The sequence below is a fragment of the Nomia melanderi genome, chromosome 12, assembly GCF_051020985.1.
Source record: "Nomia melanderi isolate GNS246 chromosome 12, iyNomMela1, whole genome shotgun sequence".
Classification (NCBI taxonomy): domain Eukaryota; kingdom Metazoa; phylum Arthropoda; class Insecta; order Hymenoptera; family Halictidae; genus Nomia; species Nomia melanderi.
This window is the reverse complement of record NC_135010.1, coordinates 7,561,065-7,585,276: the sequence shown is the minus strand read 5'-3', so window position 1 is coordinate 7,585,276 and position 24,212 is coordinate 7,561,065. Positions and strand designations below refer to the sequence as shown.

Sequence of the window (24,212 nt, the reverse complement as noted above, 5' to 3'; positions counted from 1 at the left end):
TGAAAATATTTCATCAATACGTGGTCGTGTTCCTCAAACGTGTGTTGCAATCCGTTAGTGCAAAAGCAGTACTTAACGATGCTTGGTGATGCTAAGGAAACGAGTCATTGTCACTTCACGGAATGAAAACGTACTGGTAGGTTTCTTTCGATAAATAATACACTTTACATATTTAAAAGAAAAACTACTGCACTTTAGAATATGTAACGAAAGCTTGCGAATCATTTCGAATATTCGTTTTATGAATTAAAATCAACGGTGTGCAGGTACTATTGTGTTTTATTAGTAATGATCAGAGATTTTGCGATATTTTAGTCACACAGGATTGTTTAATGTATAACATTCGATAAATCGGTGATTTTATTTGAAAGGAATAGAAAGTTGATAGGATTTTAGATTCTGAAAGTTTTCTTGCATTGTGGAATATTATATTGCGAAATAAATTTGTTATTGAAATGGTTTCTGCGAAAGCGTTGTGAGCGTAGCTTTAAATAGCCATTATTTGATTTTGCGCTATTTGTAAATGTTAAAGTCAACTTCTACTACTACTTGATACAGTCAAATAAAATTTCATTTAAATGCACTAAGTACTCGCACACTTTTGCTTAATTAGTCAAATAACACGTTGCGCTCGGAATGTACTTTGAAGTATCTCTTTTATTATAATACTGCAGCGAATAAAATACGTTTAAATTTTGTTTTTCTTTCACCCTTTGTGTTCTGAATTATTCTTTTAATATTCACTGTTGTCTGTATTTTATTATTTGATGTTTTTCAATGTAATACATGGTAGATATAAATAATTTTATAATAACTGCATGTAACCGTAATTTAAATGAAATCGAAGATTTAAAGAAAAGTTACTTTAAAGTGGCCTCAGAAAACGAATGTTTATTTCCGTTTAAGTTAATGATACATATTTATGCCTCAATGATGTAAAAAGTATTTATACACCTGTACCACAGTAATTCCAATAAATATGTTTACATTTAAAATAATTCCAGGCAATAGATAATCAATTCAATTCAAAATACTATCACATACATTTACGTCACAATAATTAAAAGTACTCCCGATCATAAGAATTCCAAAATATTAAAAATACAACGATCGTAAACAACAAAATCCAGTTCACAAAGGGTTGAAACCAATTCCAATCTCTCAATGAAGTTCTATCACGTTCCACGTGTTACATCACCAAACACGTTACGCGGACGATTAATTTTAGTCTCCTGAAAAGAAACAAGATCGGCGGGTGGGTTCTGGGGATGTGCCAAAAATCCGTTTTCATCAAAAGCGTATAGATACATGTAAGGAACCAAAAAACAAAAAGAAAAAGAGAACAGGAGAAAAAACAAAAAAAATAAATTACAGTAGACACCAAAGCCAAACCGAGGGTGGTTACCAACGATCAAGAAAAAGGTGAAGAAACGAGGCCGTAAAAATCAAGAGAATAATTAGATCTCGTCTAATCGTCGGAGAAGCATTAATGATGAAGCATGTTAAAACAGTGATCAAATACAAGAATGTACAACGAAAAGTTCAGAAATACGAAAAAAAAAATATATATATATACACATATATATTAAAAAAAATAAAGACAAAAGAAGGAAAGAAGTAAAAGACATGAAAAGTACTGTGCACAGAGTAACCAAGCGCGAGAACACAGTGAACGAAAGCACGACAGAAGTGAGGCTTGTCCGACTTCTGTCGGTGACGCTGATAGTGAAAACAAAACAAAAAACAAAAGAAAAAGAAAATAGGGGGGTGGGTTTGTGCTGAGAAGCTCAAGGAAGGGGGAAGAAAGCTCATTCGCAACCTTTCTCTCCCGAATGTTAGTCTCTACGCATCACTAATCTAAATGTGCTACCTCCACATTGAAAGCCTTTCCACTGATTGCCTTTTGCTCGCTCTCTCCCCTTTCTCTCTCTCCCTCTCGCTCCCACTCTTTCTCGCCCTTTCTCTCTGTTCATCTCGCACACGCTTTTGCCTCGCACGCTCGCTCGCTCGTTCGCTCGCTCGCTCTTTTGCTTTAAGTCAACAGGGACTACTACGATATATACTTAGCAGATTGTATGATACACATTACACCGGCGTTCTCCTCTGATGTGCTGTGCATATTTACCGTTTTCGTTTGGAGCATCTCGCAATCCCGTCGAGTATATATCTTTTTTTCTCTCTCGCTCTTTCTATCGTTCTCTCTCTTTCTCTCTCTCTCTCTCTCTTTCTATAGATATATATATGTGTCTCTATCTCTCTCGCTCGTTTTCTATTTCTTTCTTTCCCCTTTCTTATTATTTCGCTTTTCTTTTTCTCTTGTCTGTCGAGACAGGTGAGCGGAAAATGAACGAGACGCCCGAGAAAGAAACCATCTCAAATTGACCCCCTTCGTTCGATCCGCGTTTTTGCTCATCACTCGACCCCTTAACGCTCTTTGTCGAACGTAATTGGCTTTCGTTGATCTTTTTCTCATGGATACATTGATTGTTTGATTGCTAGCCGTACGAAGGATATTTCGTATCGTTAGTAGTTTGGATGTTGGTTCGATTTGGGCTTCACTGAACTGGTAGTGTCGTTTGACAGTTGATTTGTTGGCTCATTTGTTGATCGTTTATTCTCGATGTTTAATTTTTTCAATAATAATTGAGTTTCTTAATGAATTGTTGACGTTCGTAATGACTCTTTTTAATGTTACAATTTTTAAATAAAGAGATCGGGGGATATTGTTAATGATATAAAATAGTTAATTGAGTTTCATTATATCTTAATTCATTGAACTACTTCAATGTTCAACTTTTTTAACATTTAATGTTTGATTCAAATGTTACTTTATGATCGTGTTAAATTAACATTTAACTGATAAATTACAAATTCAATGTTTTAATGGGAAAAGAACAAATTGCTGTTACAAAGGTTTAATAATAGAGGATTGAAATATGGTTATAAAGTTTCATAATTTGGAGCTCACTTTTGAAATGAATTTTGCGTTGAATGTTACCGAATCCAATACAGTAGAATTGAAAAATTATGTTCGACACGTTCCACTAACATTTTTTCATACTAAATTATACTAGCTTTGAATTTTGTATTTATTCGCGCAGAATCGTTCATTGTCCAAACCGCACATTTTTACCTTTTAGCACTTTTGAGTGAAATCTCTCCATTTTTACCGTTCATGTTTCCCAGGTAAAATCGCTCCATTTTCGCTTTTCATATTTTCCATGTCGAACCAACCCTCTTTTCACCACTCCGATTCCACCAGTTCAGTGAACCCCTATGCGCCGCTAAAATTCGTTACATTATTCTTCGCTTTAAACATCTGTTACAGTATTTTAATGGTAATTTGCACAAGCTGTCTTAAATAACTCGTTCCACGATATAATTACTCTTCTCTCGCTACTATACTTACAAACCCTTAATATTCATCCAAATTCTAATTATTTTCTCTTCATATATTACTTCAATTACTACTTCAGCCACATATAAGTAACTCAATTTTCCATTAAACTCTCTTGTTCAAAATTAAGCTTAAATTCACTAGCTTAAAATTAAACCTTTTTAACAACGCAAATGTTTCAATTCCCCAAAAGATTTCTCTTAAAGAAACTAGAAAAAATCGAAAGCTCAATTAAGATCAATGAAAGCATCAAGTATTCTATATTTCGATATTTGTATAGTATATAAATATTATTTAAGAATATTTATTTATATTCATGGTGAAATATATAGGTCACGTTAAGGGATCAAGTCTCCTAAAACGAACGACTCGCTCATTGTATCAGCACATGCACTATTCTAGCGTCATCGGCGATCGATTGTCCTTCGATCGTGGCCAGCACGTAAATCGCGGATACAATTTGATGGTGGCTTCTCCGCCGGCGGTTTCAATTGGTCTGGTATTCCTTAAACACTCACATATACATATATATTTCCGTACTCATATTTACAATAAGTGTACCCCGCACGGGGGCCGAGAAACTGCACGTTCACCCTCATAAATACGAATCGTTAGGCACTAAGGGCTAACACGTAGTCCTTGCACGCGTGTCAATGTCGTCTCTCCCTATTTATATTATAATAAGATCTATCTATACCTTCTATATATATACGTTTGTACATACACGTGTATATTATTGTATACAGATATAAATGTTGCTCGAGTATACTTCCACCGGAAATCACGCGAACGTCTTCAGCACACGGACCTAGCACCGTGAAAACTCGTTCCTTTCCATTATCGAAGAAAAATATGCAAAACACAATGTTCCACGGTTAACTTGCACCAATATCAAGGTGCACAGTTGTATCTCGGAACCTATCGATCAAAATAATTGTAAAAATGAAACTCATTTCGAAACAACTTAATAGTTGTTCCGTCACTTTAGAATATTTCCTATTCATTTCAAATGTGTAATAATTCGTTATTTTGAATTGATTCTAAAATACAAATAGAAAATCGTTACTAATCAGAACCGTGAACAAATTAGCAGTAATATTTCCCACTTAAAGTCTTCAGTGAGCTTCCTTTACTTCTTCCTCTAAAGTCCTCGCCTAAACGGCACATTTTTCCGAACCTAATCAGTCCAGAGCGCGCAAAAAGGCCAAAAGACAATTTCCCAGGGAGCGGCCATAAAACGTACACCTCCGAGCTACCCGAGGAACCGTGGAACACTGCGAGGATGATATACAGGGTGTTAATTTTAACTCGAGCATTTAAATTACTTGCGCTATTGTTGAAAGTAAGAAGAAACGACTAAATAGGATGTATATGGTTTTAAACCGTTCACCCGATGACGATCGAAAAATCTTGTGAAGGTCATTTCAACGATTTTTCATGGTCATCGTATTTTTCTCGCATATTAACATGTACCGTGCTTGAGTGAAAATTATCACCGTGTATATACAGGGCTACCTAGCCGAGGGTTACGTTCGTTTCGCATTCCATTCTCGTTAAGTCGCGTCTGTCGGATACACGCGAACGGTGCATCGAGTAAAAAGAGGAAGAATGAAGAGGGGTGGGGGTTGGGGGGCGAAAAAAAATAAGAAATGTAATAAAAGTCGACGACGAACGCTCGGGGAGAAGGAAAACTGTGTCTCCTCGATGGCTGCAATTGGCAGGATCGTGTCTCGGTTATTATCGTCATTATTGCACGCTGTTACGTGGACAGGCGACGCGACGGTCTCCTCGGCGAGCCGGCGCGGCAGCGGAAAAATATCCGCCGAGAGACGGCGGAGAGAGAGAATTGAAAAATAACACCGTTCAGAAAAGTCGATGGGGAAGGAGAAATATGTACGGGGTGTTACCGATCCGACGTCGCGAACGGGAAAGTTGAAGGTAATTCTGTGTGAGAAATTTTAGTCGAGAAGGAGGAATGGAATTGTTTCATTCGGCGCTACGTTTCCGCGGGAATCGAATTCGAAGATTAAACCTCCCGCTGAATCTTCAATATTCATTGACTCAAAAATAAATTCTCGCACGGTGGAATGAAACGTTCGCGACGCTAACTGGTTAATTTCGCGTTTCGGGTATCATATTTCAGCGATGAAACGCTTGATTGGGTCTAGTATTTTCTAGTTTTCGGTTTATGGAGGCAATTGCTTTGATTAACGAATGGCTTGAATGTTCTGTTCTTCATTTATTTGGTCGCCATAATTGCTAGTGGATTATTCAACTATGACCAAGCTAAAATTAGAGGATACTAATTATACTTGTTCGTTTTCGGAATAAAATTCCAAATAAAGAAAGTTTAGATTGGTTCTAATTTTCTCTTGTTTTCGATTTGTAATTAATCGCTTCGACTAACGAATGATTCAAATGTTATATGTTCAATTTATTTGTTCATTATAAATTCCACTAGAATATTCAACTCTGTTCAGTGTAAAATTAAAGAACACTAATTATATTTGGTTGCTTCTAAAAGGAAACTCAAAATAAAGATTTCCGTCTTTATTTCTCATTCGGAATCTCCTTCTCCTATATCACAGGATCGGAAACACCCTGTAGATACGTACAGAAAGAGAAGCAGCGAGAGAAGATGAAAAAGGGCAGCGAAGAACGAAAATGGCCGCGAGCGGTAACGAATATCAAGAAACGATTTTGCGGGCGCGGCACGGGAATCGCATGTAATTGCGGAACGGCCGTCGGAAGAGTCGCTTTTCGGCTTTTAGCGGGCGTAACTAGCCGGCGGAGAAAAAAATTCAACCGTCCGCGTTAATGTTCGGAGCCGTCCCGTTCGCGTTTTTTAATTTCGTCATATTTTCGCCGTTCCGCCTCTTTCTAACCCTCTCCGCTTTTCATTCGACAGCGGAAAAAGCGGAATGGTCTGTGAAAAATTATTCGTCCGCGCGTGGCGAACGTAGAATCGTAGAAATACGCGCGAACGGTCTGTTCGCTCCTTGAATTTCAGAAGCAGCACAAGAATTAATTAGAGCGCGCGAACGGTCAGAAATGTCGGTATCGGATCGATGTTTGTTACCGAAGGAGGAAATTGATTGTTTCGATTGATTCGTCAGCCATCGGCTCGATTACCAGGTTATACGGGCCACGAGCGAAACAAAGCTCGCTAATTTCGAGTACTGGGGTGTGGGAACCCGCTGCGGAACGATTGCATTTGAAAACGTATCTCTTGGATAACGATCCTGGATTTATTATCTCGTTGGCGCCGCGCGAGACTTTTTTTTGCGTTCGCCCGGATATCATAGCGCAACACCCGTGTGGATAACTCAAAGTGTAAAACGAAATGAATATTTCTAGTATAGTGTTTCCGGTGGAATTTGAGATAGAACTGGAAACTGAATATGAAATGTAATTGATAATTGATTCAGTAATGTAACTGAAAGGTGAAATTGAAATATAATTAAAGGTTGAAGTTGAAAATAGTTCACGTGTAACTGAACATAACTGAGGATTGCGCAGAATAATAAAAATCAAATTGAAAAAATGAATCAAACATATAATCAAAGATAGAACGGAGAATAGAATCGAAAACAACCGGAAAAATTCAACGCAAAACCGAAAATAGAACGAAACTAAAATTGAGGGTGTTGTCGAGCACATGCCGCGAGTTCAGGAAGACTACACTCGAACTGCGATTGCGTTATCCCGGCTTCGCGATGCACGGGCTAGAAAATCCCGCGATGAATGCCACGTGCCCCCCTCGAAAATAGATCCAGGGTCCTCGACATTGCACTTGTGTGCACTTCATATCGCGAATGCCGCGCTCTTTCACTCGTGGTCGTTAGGCTCGCAGCCTTTGCGCTGGAGCCGCGTCTACTATTTATAACGGGGCCTCTGTTTCGAAATGGATATGGTTCCCCGAACGAGTTCACAGTCATGTACTCAATTCCGCGGCGTTGCATGAGAGCGTAGATATTTCGAAGTTCTCGCGTGCATCCTCAGAGGAGTCGACAGTCGATCGGCTGATGTTCATGCAAATTCACAAGTTCTCAGATTCAATTACGGAAAAGAGAACTGGGTAAAATTGATTCGTATTAACCGTTATCACACGAACCGGCAATCTCACTGACAAGCACGGATACTTCAAACATGATTGCAACAGTAAAATATGTATGAATTAATTTTCCTTTTTTTTTATATTACTCTTTAAAATTAACAAAATTTACTTGCAATCACTCTACGATATTCTTGGAAGGATAAGGGTTAATATACATTTGGGACTAAGAAAACAAATAATTAAATGATTATATATTTCTTTCTTTCGTTACGCCTATGAGAATTATTGTTTGAATAAAATTTAAGGAATGTAGTTTTTATTTTCTCTGAAGTTTATTGAAATCTTTATTTCACTGAATTTTATAGCTTGAGAGGCGCTGTAAATGTGTAAACGACAGGAGTCTACAGATCAGTGTTTATAAATCGCAATAAACTCTAATGCCTCGTCCACGTAGCTGGCAAGCTATTCCATGCATTCGTGTAATTTATTAAAAACTAAAAATTTCGATAAATTCAACAGAGTCAATATTCTTCACCCAGAAAGAAGCTTCATAAAAATGCTAATCACACGTGCAATTCGAGTTTTCCTCAAGAAACCCTAAAAAAATCATAAATTCGCATGAACATCCGCAGTTTAATCATCGGTGCATCAACTTGCCTCTGGCGACATGATTTATCCCCATCGAAACGGCGTATAAAATTCGCGACGAAAGTAGTATTCCATTCTGTTAACTCTCTGAAAAAAACGAACGGATTAAAATTCACGCTGAAAACGTGAATTCTCCGTCGTCTTTCCCTCCATGAATAACAAATTCCCGGGATGCTGAATCCTTGCAATAAATTTCCAATACGGGAAACATGGTCGCGCTACGCGTAAGGTTGCGTTTACATCGCAGCTTCGATATTAGCGATCAGAGTATTGATCATAGCGTCGATAAAAGCTATTCAAGATAAATTTCCTTGGTGCATTAGTCATGTAGCTACAATAATCACGGCTTCAGTTGTTTGGTCTATATATCAGATCTAATAAGAACTTCACCAAGTAATTTTTCTACGTCCATTACGAAAGCGACTGGAGCAGTGAAAATAATCTAACTGCTGAAGAAACCTTTCGTGAACTAATATTACAATATTATTAATAACATTAATATCATATATATAAATTATTATTACAATAATATTGTAATATTACAATGTCACTAACAACATTAACAACAATTAAATATCAACATTACTAATTCTAACATCCAACGAAAGTAAAACCACTTCAAACCCAAAAAGTCTGTCCTCAAGAACTCAGAAACAGAAGTTTCAGAAGAAGAAAAACACTATCATTCTGATTTACTCAAACAGCCCGTATCAACGTTTAGATCGTCGTACGTGCTGCTTCAAAAAGTTTCGAAAGCCAAACAGCAGAACACATTTCTCCCCATCGAGTATCGCAGACGCGATGCAAACGCGGGCTGAATCCCGTGGAGCACCGCGTTATCCCGCGCGGTTCGTATCCGACGAAATCCGTAAGTAATTTCGACAACGACTCCTGCTTTTATCCGGGGCACTGTTCGGAAGACAGAGGAGCCTCGCGAGTTCTCTCGAGCAGCGGCTCATTTGCATCTCCCGCGGAATTATCTCGTCGACGGCGGTTCCCGGCCGAAGCAGCATATTCGCGGCGGCCTGCGTTTTAAGTTGCAAAATTGCATCCCGGTGAAAGAGCGCGGAGTCAAAGGGACGCAGCGGCGGCGGCGGGACGGGGAAGAGGGCAGAGTCTTGCTATTATAAGTTCCGGGCCGATGGTACCGGGCCTCGAGAGTTTTAATTGCGTTAGAGGCGAACCATTATCCCGGAGTTCCAGCGATTAATCTCGAAATCTGCCTTCTCGCGCGGCGCGCTCTCAGCGTTTTCGTGATCCCCGAACGCCGAGAGGGCAATGTAGACTCGGGACAGAATAAACAGGATAGCACTTCAGGGCGCTGCCGCCCCGTGAAATCGAAGTAAATCGGGAGCGCGGACGGAATCCGATCGTTCTCGTCATTAGGATCTTTTATTTCCGGCACCGTGTTGTTCGACACTCGACCGGTCCGCCGCCATCTTGAATGCCATCATCCTCTCGTGGTGTTTACACGGATTCGAGTGTCACGCTTCGAGAGATGGGGCGGTGTTGTTGGAAACGAGGTAGTCGATTTTTTAATGGCGTCCAGTTCCTTTTTTTTTGCATTGCGCTTGATTGTAGAGTGAATTGCTTTTAGAGGATGACGCTGGAAAGTATTCACGTTTCGTTCGATAGGATTTTAAAAAATAGATTTCTCTGTAACGTGGATGAATCGGAGTATTCATTACTCGACAGAACATACAAGTTACAAAAATATCAAAATTGTTCAAATGTAGTATTTAAAATTCGATATTCCTTTACTCAGTTAACTGTTACCTCAAAAATAATCGAAAAGATCATACAATTCTAGAAGAATGCCTACGTTCCTAAACATCTCTCAACTATCCACAAACTCCACTAATAAAATAATTCAACTCCCATCCGCTAACAAGCTAACATAATCGCTCTATCTGTAAAAACCCAGCTCTCCGGCTAATTCCGCCAGCGAAAGGACTCGAATAAAATCGTCCACCTCGAAGCGGTCACCGCTGAAAAGGCGTTACGGCGAGCGGGAACACGGTAAAGTCTCGTGTCACCACGGCCCATGATCCCAGGCCCCGTTCCCGAGTCGTCCGCGCGCACGACGAGAAAAAAAGGCAGTGGCGAGAAGTCGACGGGGTGGCTCGAGCAATTCCGAGTCGTCGATTCGTCGTCCGAAAGCGATTTAACTTCGCCGGAATTACATTAGGACATGGTTGAATCGAATCTCGTTCCGTCGGAGTCCCGTGGACGGTCGGCAGACGTGCTACAAATTAAGAGGACTCTGTTACGCGGCGGTGGGCGGGCGGGCGAGTGAGGCTCCGGAGGGTTCCCTCTTTGATTCTCGTTCGTCGGATCGATCCGAAAAAGAAAACGGTTCTGGAAGCGGGGAGGAACGATTTCCCTGGCGTTTCCACGCTCTCGGCTCCTCCGTTTCCGCAGCCATTGTCTCGCGAACGGTGTGAAACGGTTCACGCGCCGGCGAGCACACGCTTTTCATCCCCAAAAGCAGCCTCGGAGGAAACCGTTCTCGATCCGGTTCCCGCGTGGTATTTCACCGTCCCTCGGCTACCGGAAGCCTCTGCAGGGTGAGTCACGCGATTCCCGCGTATCTGGTTCCTTTAAAACTAGCGCCTGTGATGGAGGATGATTGAACGGTGCGGGTAGACGGGTGGTCTTACTTCCATAGCAGGCGTACGGAACCTGGAGGAAGTACAGGTCCTCTTTTTACCTTTATTCTCAGAGGAACTGGTCTTTTCAGAGTTTTATCAAGCGTATCAAAAAGTAATCCATTACTCCTACGGTCGCTCGATTGGAAGCTGTTTGAGTTCGGAGTGGCTGCTGGGTCTTTTCAAGCCGCCGCGCGTAGTGGCGCGGTTTTGGAGAACAGGGGGTTGCTTGTAGCATGGTTGTTGATTTTATTGCGATATGGTGATTTAATAGAGTGTAACGGGGTGATTGTTATTTGAAGTTGCGAAGTAGGGAGTATAAGTACTTGGGAAAATTTTGTTGAAATGTAATAGAATTGTGTTTCGTATAGTAGACAAGATTTGGAAAATATATGTGGAGTGTTAGAATATTTAATTGTTAATTTTAAGAATCGATTCTCGAAGTTGGAATAAACTGTGATGGGAACATTGCCTTCAAGTTATTGACGATTTAATTCGTAATTTTTAAATTGATTCGTGGATGGTTTAATAATAAAGCTTTTATCTATGTTTCGTCGCTGAATTTTGATCGATTTTCACTTCAACAACCACTCCTTAAGATACACAAGATTTAAATTCGATATATTTCAAATCATTCCTTAAAACATTTACCTTGAAGTATTGAAATATTCTGTAATTTTAATCTCTCATAAAAGCGGTAGGTCTGCAGTAAACTTGATTCCGTCACACCGTCCAATTCTCCCTTCACATCGCCGCTCCGTTGCGAATTTCAGTACAATGAATTTCGTCGTTCAGCCGACAATTCGGCGACTCACTCTGTACAGTCGGAGAACCAGGAAGTCGAAGTCGTGAAAGAGCTGAGAGCTTTAAAGATCAGACCGGTGCAGATCCAGGGAACGCGCGGAATCCCCGGGAACTTGGCGCGATTCCGTGGTTCCGGGGAACATAAGGTTCATTGAAAACTGCTCAAAGGATCGAGTACGGTCTAGAGACTACGTCTGTGCTACACGAGAAGTCCTTTGGCGTCGTACAAGACCTCGACTTTCGGAAATTCTGTGCGAACTTTTGCGTTTCGAATTTGTTCTCGAGACGGAATATATTATCAGAGCACTGATAACAGGTCGGAATTCTCGAGAGGAAAATATTGGGACCAAATAGAATTTGTTTTATGTTAGTGTTTGCATTTAATATTAGCATTCTTTACTTGATGATGATTGCACTGTGAATCTTTATATAGAAATGGCATGTGAAGATTGATGTATTCAAAATAATGTATAGTATTTTTGTTCTATTTTAACTGTAGAGCATCTTACCTAAACGAAATTTCCATTTCTGATTCTTGCAACATTACCGAAATGGGAAGTTGTAGTAATAAAGATTCTCAGTTATCGGTGAGTATTTTAATATATTAGAGCTCTTGGAAAATATTCTTATTGTTAGTTAGGCAGAGTTAATAGCGAATTATTTAGAAACTTTTAGCAAAGTACAATATTCCCTCGTTACACGTTACCCAATGTTGATCGAGCAACGTGTACCGAGGACAGTTTTCGATCGACGAAATCGACACGATTTTGCAAGGTTCCTGGAAACAGAGAACATCGATCGCCCATCGAGGTGACACACAACGAACACTGCAGAAACGTTTCTGAACTCGTTCCAACAAATATTTATTTCTCAATAATTACAAACGCAACGTCGAAGTGTTTTCAAAACCGGACGTAATTTCGCATACCTTAAATAATCCTCGGCAACTTTTCCCTTTCGTCTGCGACGAATTCGATCCGCTTAAATACGTACTCCCCTATCTTTACACCTAAATTATCCTTAATCTTGGCGAGTGAAAGATTTGAAACGAAAGTTTCCTCTCCTCCTCGGAACCACGGGAGTGCTTCGTCTCGTTAGCCGAGATTTCGTAAGCTACGCTGGAAAGTGTCATTAACCGTTCGAGCACGGAGGTCGAATCGTCTAGCAGTACGGACAGTGCTGGTTATCAGTAGAATTGTTGAGAAACACACTTGCTTTGAGTAAGAAGAAACGTTTACACTGTGTACATTACAATGTTATAAGTAAACTGCGGATTTTTATACATTTCTGGGGAATATGGAAGCGCATAATTACTCAGGAAGCAGTCAATTTGAAAATATCGAAATCATTGTGTTCTTTATAGTGTTCGTCCACCTCTTGCCCTCCAATATCGTGTTAGACTCGTGCTGAACATTCCAAACAGAATCTATCTAACATGAATATTAGTCATTTAATTCAATTCAAATAAAAATTATTATTCTGTTATTAATTATTATATTTTAAAACAGACTTAGAATATGTCTAGAGCTTTTTTCTTCTTCAATAAATTATTAACGATGACGTATTATAGCTGTGCTGATTATAGTGAAATAAATAGTAGGGCAATAGTTAAGAAAAAATTATTTTCTATTGTAATTATTTTCGTAATCATTTGTTTTTTAATTTTAAATCGCATAAAGATCCATAGTTTAGTTATAAGTAACGCTTACTTGTAACAAGTACTTATATCTGTATATAAAATTATACGCTCTGCATTTTGGACACATATCGAAGTTCAACACTCGAACGATTAAATCCGTACACTATTCCCGAACTTACGAACGTGGTTACGAGATCCCCTGGTTTTATTGATTCGTATAATACACGGTGGTACAGATTTCCCGGTGGTCGTGAACGAATTTCGTTGTTGTCGATCACACGCTCTGCGTTCGCGTGCTCGTGTCTTCACGACCGCGTCGGTGTACATGGAATGCAACCGCCGGGCTCGTTTACATGGAAACTAAACGCGAGACTAAGCGAGCGTTCAGCACACGACGGTTATGAATCGTTTTTTCATGAGGGATTGAAAGATGATCGATGTCCCTTCGATCGAGTGCTTTTAATTTATGCTCTGACTTTCGGTGGTCTCGAGTATTTAACGGGGACAATGGAACGTATCCATTGACGCGTTGGAAATATTAGAAAACGAGCATATTCTGAAATTAGAGAGTTTGTATTAACAATGGTCTATTAGACAAATAAGTTTAATGTTCTTGGCTCTTAGATTTATAGGGAAGAAATCGATTAAGATGTTCGTGTGGATTTCTAATTAATTCTCATGAATTGTTTAAGTAAAATTCTTAAGTTCTTTAAGTACCTGAATAAAAAATAAAATGAATATAAATTAAATCTTGGGTTCCACAATTTTTAATCGTAAGTTTATATCGGTTTTCTGAGAACTGAACTTTATTTACGACAGCATTGTGTTCACGTTAAATTTTTATTTCCTCTATAAGATCGTGTTACTAGATCTTGAATTTTAAATGAAAGGTTTCTAACGAGAAAATTAGTTACCTATGTGGAATTTATACAAGCTATCCTACATAATATTTAACGAGAACACAATCGCAACGAAATTTGATTTCAATAGAAGAGAAGCCACAACAAACACAGAATAGAAAATCATTTCAACATCCATTGCTCCCTCGAAACCTCGACAATACCAATCAACATCAATATTCTTGCCAGTACCTTCGATTCTTGTCAGTCCGTAAAAAATGTTACACCCCGAGTGTCTCGACGCCCAAACAAATTTATTCAAAGTAAACCGTCGTTTAAGCGAACGCTCGCGCGGCCTCCTACTTACAATGCACACTCTAGAACACACTCGGACTCGGGCCACGTTTACACACAGATCACGGAATCCTCCGGACACGAAGAGAGAATGGAAAAAATAATTAAAAAAAAAACAAGAAGAAGAAGAAGTAGAAGAAGAAGAAGAAGTCGCAAAAGGTACGTTCGATGGAGTGGAGGTGTCGTCGATACACGAGACGACAGGCGAACTGATCGCTAATCGTGAACTGAGGAAAAGAGAACTAAAGAGAATCGTGGAAACAGAGAAAAGGGAGGGGAAATAAAAGTAAAAATTGAAATTAACAAAAAAAAAGACTGTAAAATAAAACTGGTCGAAGTGAAAAAGAAAAAAGATTAAAAAAGTAAAACTAGAAACGATATACAAAAAGCGCATGCCATGCGGTATAATCTAACATCTAAGAACCCAGGCAAGTGAGTAAGACGTGAGAGGGATCGAGGTGCGACGACCCCGTCGTCGCCGTTTTCAACGACGAGACTCTCGTTTGTCCGCCGATCGATCGGCGAAATAGACGTGTACACCGGGCGTTGATGGAAAGTTGGCACTCGGGATAGCACCGGGTTAGGAGGAGTCTTTCATGCTGTATTTTGTTTATGATAGTGATTGATTACCGTGCGACAGTACTGACGAATAGCGCATTAACCCTTTCAGGACGAACGTCGCGAACGGTTTTGGGTATTCACAATTCGAAGTAGCAAAGTTGTAAAGATGAATTCAGGTTGAATGCGAGAATTCGAAGTTTCAAAACTGAATTCAAGTTAAATCGTAGAATTCAAAGTTGTAAAGTTGTATTCATACTGAATTTTAGAATTCGAAGTAACGTTTAATTTAAGTTGAACACTAGAATTCAATGCTGCAAAGTTGTAAACTTGAATACAAGTTGAATTCCAGAATTCAAAGTTGCAAAGTTTAACAGTTGAATACAAGTGGAATTGCAATACAAGTGCAACATTTGTAAAGTTGTCTGCAAATTTAAAATTCTAGAATTTAGAGTAGTAAACAAATAATATAATCACTTTAACGATAAAAAGGTTACCACATAGTTTTCTTCATTTCTAGCACTCAAAATTTCGATGTTATTTACATTCCTACAGAAAATACTTTGAATATTTTTAAAAATCTTCGCCCGAAAAGGGTTAATACCGAAAAAGCGTTCTTTTTCTCAAAAAAATTCTTCCCATCAACGCGCCGTACACGAAATATAAAGAAAGAAAGAATTTCTGCGCGAGACGGGTTCATCGGTAAGCACCTCGAACCGTCGCCCGGTTTCGTACGGAGCACCTATCGTCGTCTCGTAAACACGATCAATCCGCTAATTAAAAAGAAACGTTCTTTAATACTAATGGTAAATACGACGAGCACACACACGATGTGTATTACAATAGGTGGTCAGTAACGTGAACACCGACGGCGTTTCGTACGTCGTAGCGCGGCGGCGGCGGCGGTTGCGGCGGCCATTTTTACGGCGGTAAATTAACAAATCCATACGGTAAAAAGGGAAAAAAAAGAGAAGTACACAGCGGCGGCTAATTTTCATATACGCAACAATAATCAATAATAATAATCGTAATAATCGTAGGCGATGAACATTCAGAGAAATTAAACTTAAACGTATTAATATTAATTATTGATAATCGTAATTCAGAACACACATCATGCGCACTAAAAAACACGTACGGTCCAATTAGCTAATCAAGCAGGGACTAAAAATTTGACGACTCAAAAAAGTCAAAGGTGAATGGTAAGACTTCTCTCGCCCCCAATTAAACTGAAATTAAATATTACGCTTTCCTGTACGCAAGAGGAGAGAAAATATCGTATTGCAAATCGGCTGCGGAAGTGAACCCAAAACAATAATTATATAATAATTAATAATTAATAATAATAATAATAATAATATTAATATTAATAATAATGGTAATAATAATAAAAATGAGAAGAACTAAAACTAATTTATGCGCAATCTAATATAGTATGGTTAAGATCGGCGTGCTCCCGTTCCCGCGGATGCCTTCAGGTCTCGCCAACCTCGCGGATCCGGTCGTGTGTCTTAATATCGTTTATTTTTTCTTTTTTTTTAAATCGATTAAATCCCTCGAGCGAGCAGAACGGTCTCTCCGCGTCGAACACGAGTCAGCGCGTTCGTTTAAGTATCCTGCGGTTCTTTGGCTAGAAAAAGGGACGCGTGTGTCGCGCGAAATTCTTGTTTTTCTCGCGTGGTCGCGCATGCGTCGTGACGATTGCGGCCGAAAACTACGCAAAAATACAAAAAAAAAGAAGAAAAACAGAAGAAAAACGAGAACGTGTCGCTGGACCCCGCTGAGTTTAGCCCTGCGGTGTTAGGCTTTTGTCGTTCGGAAACGGATCTGTTTCTCTACCCCTATCGTTCGCGATGGTTCTCGGCTGAGAAGAAAAGATTGCATTGCCGAAGGGAGGCAGTATTTTGTATTTTCGTTTTTGCCATCGTCGGCTTCAATGTTTCCGTAGCGGGGCTGCTTCCCATTGCTCGGAAATTATTGCATTTCGAAGATGAAATCTCAACCCCTTCGTTGCCTCGTCTGACCGCGAAACGCGATCTCCCTCGCGGAAATATTTATTTGTCGCCGTTATGGGTGGCGCAGAATGAATTATCGGTGTACAGCTCGAGCAGAACTGGCCTGGCTACTGGAGGGATGAAAACTTACCCCACCACTCTCGCTGTGAAATACGTCTGTTCATTTGTCGCAGTGTATCATGTTGGGGAACGCCGGAGGATATTGCACGTATTGGAAGATTGATCGGAATTTGTTACACCGTTCAGCAAGCTTTTGTATTGATAGCTTTGAATTATGTCGGCTTAATGTTAATGAACTATTGAGAGGAAATTTATACAGAGGAATTAGAGAATTTAACGATAACCTGGAATTCAATATTCTTTTGGAATTAACGTGTATAATGGTAATACAATGATTTTGGTATTTTGCTGAGTATCTACGATATCGGCGACATATTAATTTATTAATTGGATTTCATTGGCACAATAGAATCGTTTACAATAACGATCATTTCATTCCTCTGTACAATGGCGAAACGATTGAAATTAAATTCATTTATATGTATATCTGGGAGTGAATAATAGAATGACAGATAAAAGGAATGCGGCTGACAATTACCTCTAATTATGGTGAAGATAATAACAGTTACTTTTTATAGAAAAATAGTAATTTGTTTATATTATAAAGTAACAATTACACAACATCTATCTTTGAGAAAGACAAGTGAAATGAACTTGACGAAGCTGTAGGGCAAGTGATCTAGAACTGCCGTTCAATTCTGCTCGAACCATATACTCAGATCTAATACAATTACTTACAAGGGAACATACCGTACTGACATCTGCCGATTTTTATGAAACTTTGGCGGAAAGCAGTTATTACGAAAGTATTTGATATATTTCTTTCAGCAGCTGTTCATATCGAATATTATAAAGTAACAACTTCCAAAATTTAGAGGGAAAATCATATTTGCTCAAATATTTTGAATATTATCACACTTACAAGAATATTATAATATAAATAATAAAATCGTACCATTCAATAAACAAATACTAAACAATTCCATTTAATACAACAAAAAACAAACAAATAATCGTTAGAAAATGCTCACATTCGGTAACCAAATTACACGAAACCCTAAAAATTCATCTTCAAATTCCGTTCAACTTCAATGTCCCAAAAAACTCTCCAATGAAAATAGCAACTATGTCAAATATTTTCGTAGCAATTTCCCTTCGAAGTTTCACCGAAACCAGCTTGCGTAAGCACGACAACACTATGTAACCCCCTCAAATGTTTACCCCTCTCGAGAACCAAAAAAGAAAAACAAAAAAAAAGGTGAAACCAGACAATGAAATGCGTCGAAATACACGGTGTCAAGAAAAAAAGACTCGACCACCCTCCCCGCCTGTGCGGAATGTCGCGTGTGTGCGCGCGCGATAACACCAGTCGTTTTGGCAATGTAAGGCAGTAAGTCGTCAGGCCCGCGGAGCCTCTCACTGTACGCTAAAATAGATCCGCAATGACGCTCGCGACGTGTAAGCGTCGGTGTTTCACCGGCACGGTTTACGAAAACTCCTCGAGCGGAAGCTGCGCATTACGAGGAACACAGCAGCACCAGAGATTCTTGGCCCATCGAGACGCGAAACACTCGAAATTCCGGTTGCCCGGACGAGAAAGAACACTCTCTTTCATCAACGTCGCGAAACAACACTGTTTTCATTCGACTTTCTTTCACACCATTTCTTTTTGTCCCCCTTTCTTTGCCAGGTCGTCGTAATGCGCTCGCTTCGTTTAATTTCGCGCGAACCGTCCCGACAAGATGGCCGCGCGGTGGCGCGAGTCCTCGGAAGAAACCGCCATTAGCGCGCAGAGCCTTAGCACTAATACAAAAGAGGAAACGTACCAGTACGTTCGGCAACGGTGTGCGTTACCCAACAAAAGTACCATTAAATACACTCCGCTCCGTGTTCCTCAACACTTTTTTTCTCTCTCGTTTCTTTTCGATTTTCGTTTTTTTCCGTTTTCTCTCATTTCGAAACTCTCCTCGTTTCTTACTAGGGTATACACGATCATCGAGAAAACCACCCACTTATGCGCTAAACGTTCTCTTTAAGTCGGAATGCTGTGCGACCGGGGTCTCTAAGAGCGACGCGATACGTTATAATACGTTCACGCGGTATATGTATGTGTGTGTGTGTGTGTGTGTTTGTTCGTGTCTGTTTTTCTGTGTGTATGGGTGTTTGATATAACCGGAGTATACGCGTCGAGGTCTCGAATTTTCGTGAATGAAAACCCGACGAGCCCCGGGGGGTCACGTGTGCAACACGCGGACGGACCTGTTTCGAGTTCGTCCATCTTGTTTTCCGTTATGTAGCGTTACCCCGTTCCGGAGGAATCTTTGATTCGCAACACCGCACTCGAGGAAACGCGTGGCATAGCACGCCTACGCACACTAGGAACGGAAAGTACTTTTCATTTTTCGAGCGTGAACACAGCGACCCGTTTGTTTTTTTTTGTCATTACTGTTTCGTGCGTATTTTTTTTGTCGTTCTCTCTTTCCCACACGATGACGATTTTGTTTTACACGGTTCTTTTATTCGTTTGTTTACTCATTTTTTTGCTCTTTTTCTCTGTATCCCGTATTCGTTTGCGTTTATTTTTGTTATTTACTTTGTTTTGTTTTTATTTTTCGTTTTTTTTTCGTTCTGTTCGTTTAAGTCTGTTTAAATGGCTACGAATAGGATCGTTATTGCTGTGGCAATGGCGGTCACGGCGAGCTTGGGAGTACCTCCGGCGGAAGTAATTATATTGTAGTCCACATTGAGGCCCGTAGATTCTGAATGATAAAAAGTGACTTGTAAACGGATCGTTGCGGCTTGAAAACATGGTGACGAAGAGTAGAAGAGGGGATGGTTGGTGGTGGTTGGTGGATGGATTATCTAATGCCTAGATATGCCCATCGAGTGGCTACCCGACTGTTTCTCTAAATCGCTTTGTCTACAAGGGTCAAGGGGACTGAGGACTCTCTTAATTGTCGAATCGACGCTACGTTAACGTTCCTTTCTCGAGTGGCGTTGTGTCAATTGTGAATGGCTGCAGGCGGCACTGGAGGGTTGATGGAATCGTGGCTTTTGGAGAGGTCGTGCTGGATGAAAGCATCTTTCTATTGTCTTCGATTTTAGTACAATTGCAAAGTTCTTGACGCTTATAATCAATTTATTTATTTATATAATAGGGTTAAGAATTTTCAAAGTAGACAGTGAAAAAGTTACTAAATATACAAGGGAAAGATCGCTTGTTGCGTTCATCATTTTTATGTTTATAAAAATTAATAAAATAATAAATAGCAATTAATAATTGGTAAACGTTGTTCTATATAGTAAAATCTTGAAGGTAAATAATTATATAAATTAATTGTATTTCATTTTAATATAATAACCTAGTCTCATAATTTTGCTACTGATAAACTCTATTGAAAGTTCCGACACATCTTCTATCTTCTATCAAAATAAATAACAAACATCTAATTAATCCGTGACCACTAGAAACGATTCTTTCCATTATCCCATTCTAACAAAACTCAAGCAACGCATCCGCAAAGAAATATAATGAAAACACCCGATGCCAGGATAGATAGGACAACAACAAAGGACTGCATTCAGGACTTCAACCCCGTTCGCCAATCGACCAGCCGCGAAACAAGTTCACCGCGATCGGACAATCGGGAATACCTCAATGACCCTTTTCCCTCCTCCTTGAGTGAACAAAATAGAGGCGAAGATAATTAAACGGTCTTTCTCGTCAATGAAAAAAAAAAGAACCATATCAATCGGTGCAATAGCCTCGTGCACATATATAATAATATCTCAAAGAGAAAATTACGACTTGAAAAAGGGCACTAATACTGACGGAAAAATGGACCTCGAAGAATGAAACAAATTGGCGAATGAATCGAACCACCGTTCTCCAATGATGTAATATGTATGATGTATATGTATATAGATATACGTAGAAATAAATGAATAAATCAAGTATCCTGATAATTAAGGAAAACGACACTTACCCCTTGCCGTCTTGAATTTCGACGTTCCCGGCTGGCTGAAGCCGATTTTGTTGTGCGCCCTAAGCTCGACTTTGTAGAAGGTGTCCGAGACCAGGTTCTTCAGCCAGTGCCTCGTCCTGCCTTGCGTCTTCACTTCATCCGTCCGGCAGGAGCTCTCCAACATCTGCCATTCGCCGGCCACGCGTCTTATTTGACAGAACTTGATCTCGTACATGTCGATCGGCTCGCCGTTATCCGCTGGCGCCACCCACGACAGCTCGTATTGATTGTTGAACGCGGACAGATCGTACTCGGTTTTTTTCGAGATTATCTTCGGCTGATTCGGGAAGGTCCTGGTGGGTGTGACTTCACGGTACAAGGCTCCCCAGTTGCCCAGCCCGACCTCGTTCTGCGCGGCGAACCGGAATTCGTATGCTGTCTGCGGTTTCAGACCCTCCAAGACGTACGGAGGCTCTGAAATTATATAATTGCCATTTCTATCTTGGTCCTCTTTTTTGCTCGACAGTAATAATCATAGATGTGATGGTCATTTCACCCTCTTAACGGCCATTATATCGGCAATGCAGGATTCGCGAGAAATACCTTGAGACATAGATTGCTACATAGATTTTATAATGGAATCAAGAAAAAGTGGAGGTTTATCTTTATTTTTAGGAAAGTTATAATAACTTAAGTTTACTTAGTAGGCACTAAAGAGATTGGTACTGTTTTGTTGGGAGAAACAAGAGACATTGCAGATCTAACAGCTAGTCTTCGTTAGAAGAGTTGTATGTCTATAATAAAAACAGTGGTATTTAGTTTCTAGTGAAAAGGAAATAATTAATATTTCTTAAACTGTAAGTGAACTATTCTATATCTATTGATTTCTGTTCGTAATTTCATATCGAACGTGTCAAATTCGCTGTCCCAATTTTACCTTATAAATGAACCTTTCAAGCAGCACACGTCGATTTTTATGAAGCTTGTATGAAACATAGTTCTCAAGCAAATATTTGACACGTATATGTTTTTATCCGCCAACATACACTTTGAAGAAGTGAAAACATCCCACAAACTCGAGGGTTGAAAGTTTATTTTTTACAATATCTCTGAAACTAGTGGATGTAGAGAATCTAGATTTCTTTCCTACATCTCCTAGTTTCAGAGATACTGTAAAAAATACACTTTCAATCCTCAACTCTGAGGGGTGTATTTACTCGTTCAAACTGAATGTTATCCAATAAGAGAAACAACGTGTCAAATATTCCCCAAGAACTACGTCTCACAAGAATCTCATCAAAATCAGTGTGTGCTAGTTAAAGAGGTTCCCTTGTTAGTATCTAAACCCTACAAACACCAACATAGCGTCACACGAATCATAATCACAAACTCAAAATCTCAAAATCTTCAAACTCGCTCCAGAATTTCCACCCTAAGGAGCAACCCCTGGAAACCCCCTTTCTCACTCACCGGCAGACCACGTCTGATTCCTAGCTTCCGACCAAGTCTGGGTGTCCTCTTTGTACTGCACGGTGATGGCCCTGACCGGCAATTCCGGATGCGTAGTCGGCGGTACAAGTTCAAACCGTATCGTAGTGGCGGTGATCTCGATCATCTTCGACTGTTGGACGTCGCCGGGCTTGGTCGCCTCTTGTAACTCGATGGTGTGCTCCCGGGTCCCGTGGACATTGGACGCGATGCACTTGTACGTGGTGTAATACCTCCTGTCCAGCGGCACGATCATCAAAGTGGACAGCGGGCCGGTGCCAAGCTGCTTGATCATTGCGTCGTTGTCGATCTGCTTGTCGCCGTGACTCGTCCAGCGTATCGTCGCGTTCGGTATGCTCTCAGCGATGCAGCTGATGTTGACCGGCCTTTGTTCCCAGGACCAAACGGTCTTATTGGTCATCGAGGCGAACGATGGCGGGAACTCGACAGTGAGATGACCGTTCCTACGGTCCTCGCCGCCTGCATTCTGGGCGATGCACTCGTACAAGCCGTCGTTGGATCGCATCGACTCGTGGATCGTCAGCGTGCCCACCGTTTCCCACTTGGTATCGTCCTGGCTGTTCGTGAGGATGATCCTGTCGTCGTCAGGCTGCGCGCCCTTTTCGTACGGCTTCTGCGACGTGTGTTTGCGGAACGTGACTTCCGGCGGAGGCCTGCCGAACGCTTTGCACACGATAGTAGCTTCCTTGCTCTCCACCACGGTGCCGTTCTGGAAATCGATGATCTTCGGCTTGACGATTACGTTCACCGTGATGTTCATCGTGGCGCTGCCAACCGCGTTCGTCGCCGTGCACTGGTACTTGCCCGAGTCCTCGCGGTTCACGTTGGTGATAGTTAACACCCCTGTGGTCGGGTTCACTCCGAAACGGTCAGCGTCGGACAAGTTTTGTTGGTTCAACAATTTCACCCAGCTGATACTTGGCTGCGGCTTGCCGTGAGCTTTGCATTGTATGCTCGCGTCCTCGCCTTCGATTATGTCCACCATGGTCGGGTGATCCTCCTCCAGCGTTGGACGCACGTGGACCTGCGAAATGAAACGCAAACCTCGGCTGACGCGACTGTCGTCTGGTTGAGGAGCTGCTGGGAATAATTGTCGTGTGCGACGAGGTCGGCGTTAAATGCGGACGCGCTTGTCACGCGTTCCGGCGCGGTATGCTCGCTGGCGATGATGAGACGGGGTTCGGGAGAGCGATGATATTGTTTGGATGGTGGGGCGTGCTTGAGATATTTGAACGTGCAGATTTTGTTATTGTGATGGTGCAGTAACGTGATTTTCAAATTTTCAGAGTTTCGATTTTTTAAAAATATTATTTAGTATCCTGCATTTTTCGCGACAGATTTCTGGTTAAATATTCGGGGGAAATTGTAGAATGAATCTCTGTGAGTGACATGGTAGATTTTCGAGTTGAATACTATGTCGTTGGGCGTTTAATGGAACGTTACTGAACGGATAATAAAATATTACAGAATTTGTTCACAGTATCATTTGGTGAAATTCATTTCCTAGCACAATACTGTAATTTAATTCGCTGCTGTTGCACTTGGCAGGATGGATTTTATTTGTACGTTATACACCTATTGTCAAAATAACTGTATGTATTGTTCAAATCCTTTTTGTATTCCAATTATTGTCGATGTTTCAATGCCAGCTAATCGAATATCATAAAACATGATTCTTAGTTAAAAGATACCGCAGGTAAAACGAAAAATTCTATTCTA

General features: G+C 40.4%; 2 protein-coding genes across 8 annotated transcripts in view; one reads left to right on the top strand and one right to left on the bottom strand.

Moving 5' to 3' along the window:
- The window catches only part of Fas2 (neural cell adhesion molecule fasciclin 2), a 182,710-nt gene that overhangs the window by 7,505 nt on the left and 150,993 nt on the right, over positions 1-24,212 (bottom strand). For 3 of the 4 annotated variants that reach the window (XM_076372883.1, XM_031975003.2, XM_076372884.1), the window contains 2 exons: positions 22,455-23,517; positions 21,006-21,458 (listed from right to left, as the gene is read on the bottom strand). In XM_076372883.1, coding sequence (XP_076228998.1) covers positions 21,006-21,458; positions 22,455-23,517 — 1,516 coding nt within the window. Of the gene's footprint in view, positions 1-25; positions 19,779-21,005; positions 21,459-22,454; positions 23,518-24,212 lie in introns of those variants that run through there. The other variant, XM_076372885.1, reaches the window with a different exon arrangement.
- The window catches only part of GlcAT-I (Glucuronyltransferase I), a 162,069-nt gene that overhangs the window by 13,697 nt on the left and 124,160 nt on the right, over positions 1-24,212 (top strand). The gene's annotated exons all lie outside the window — the stretch shown is intronic.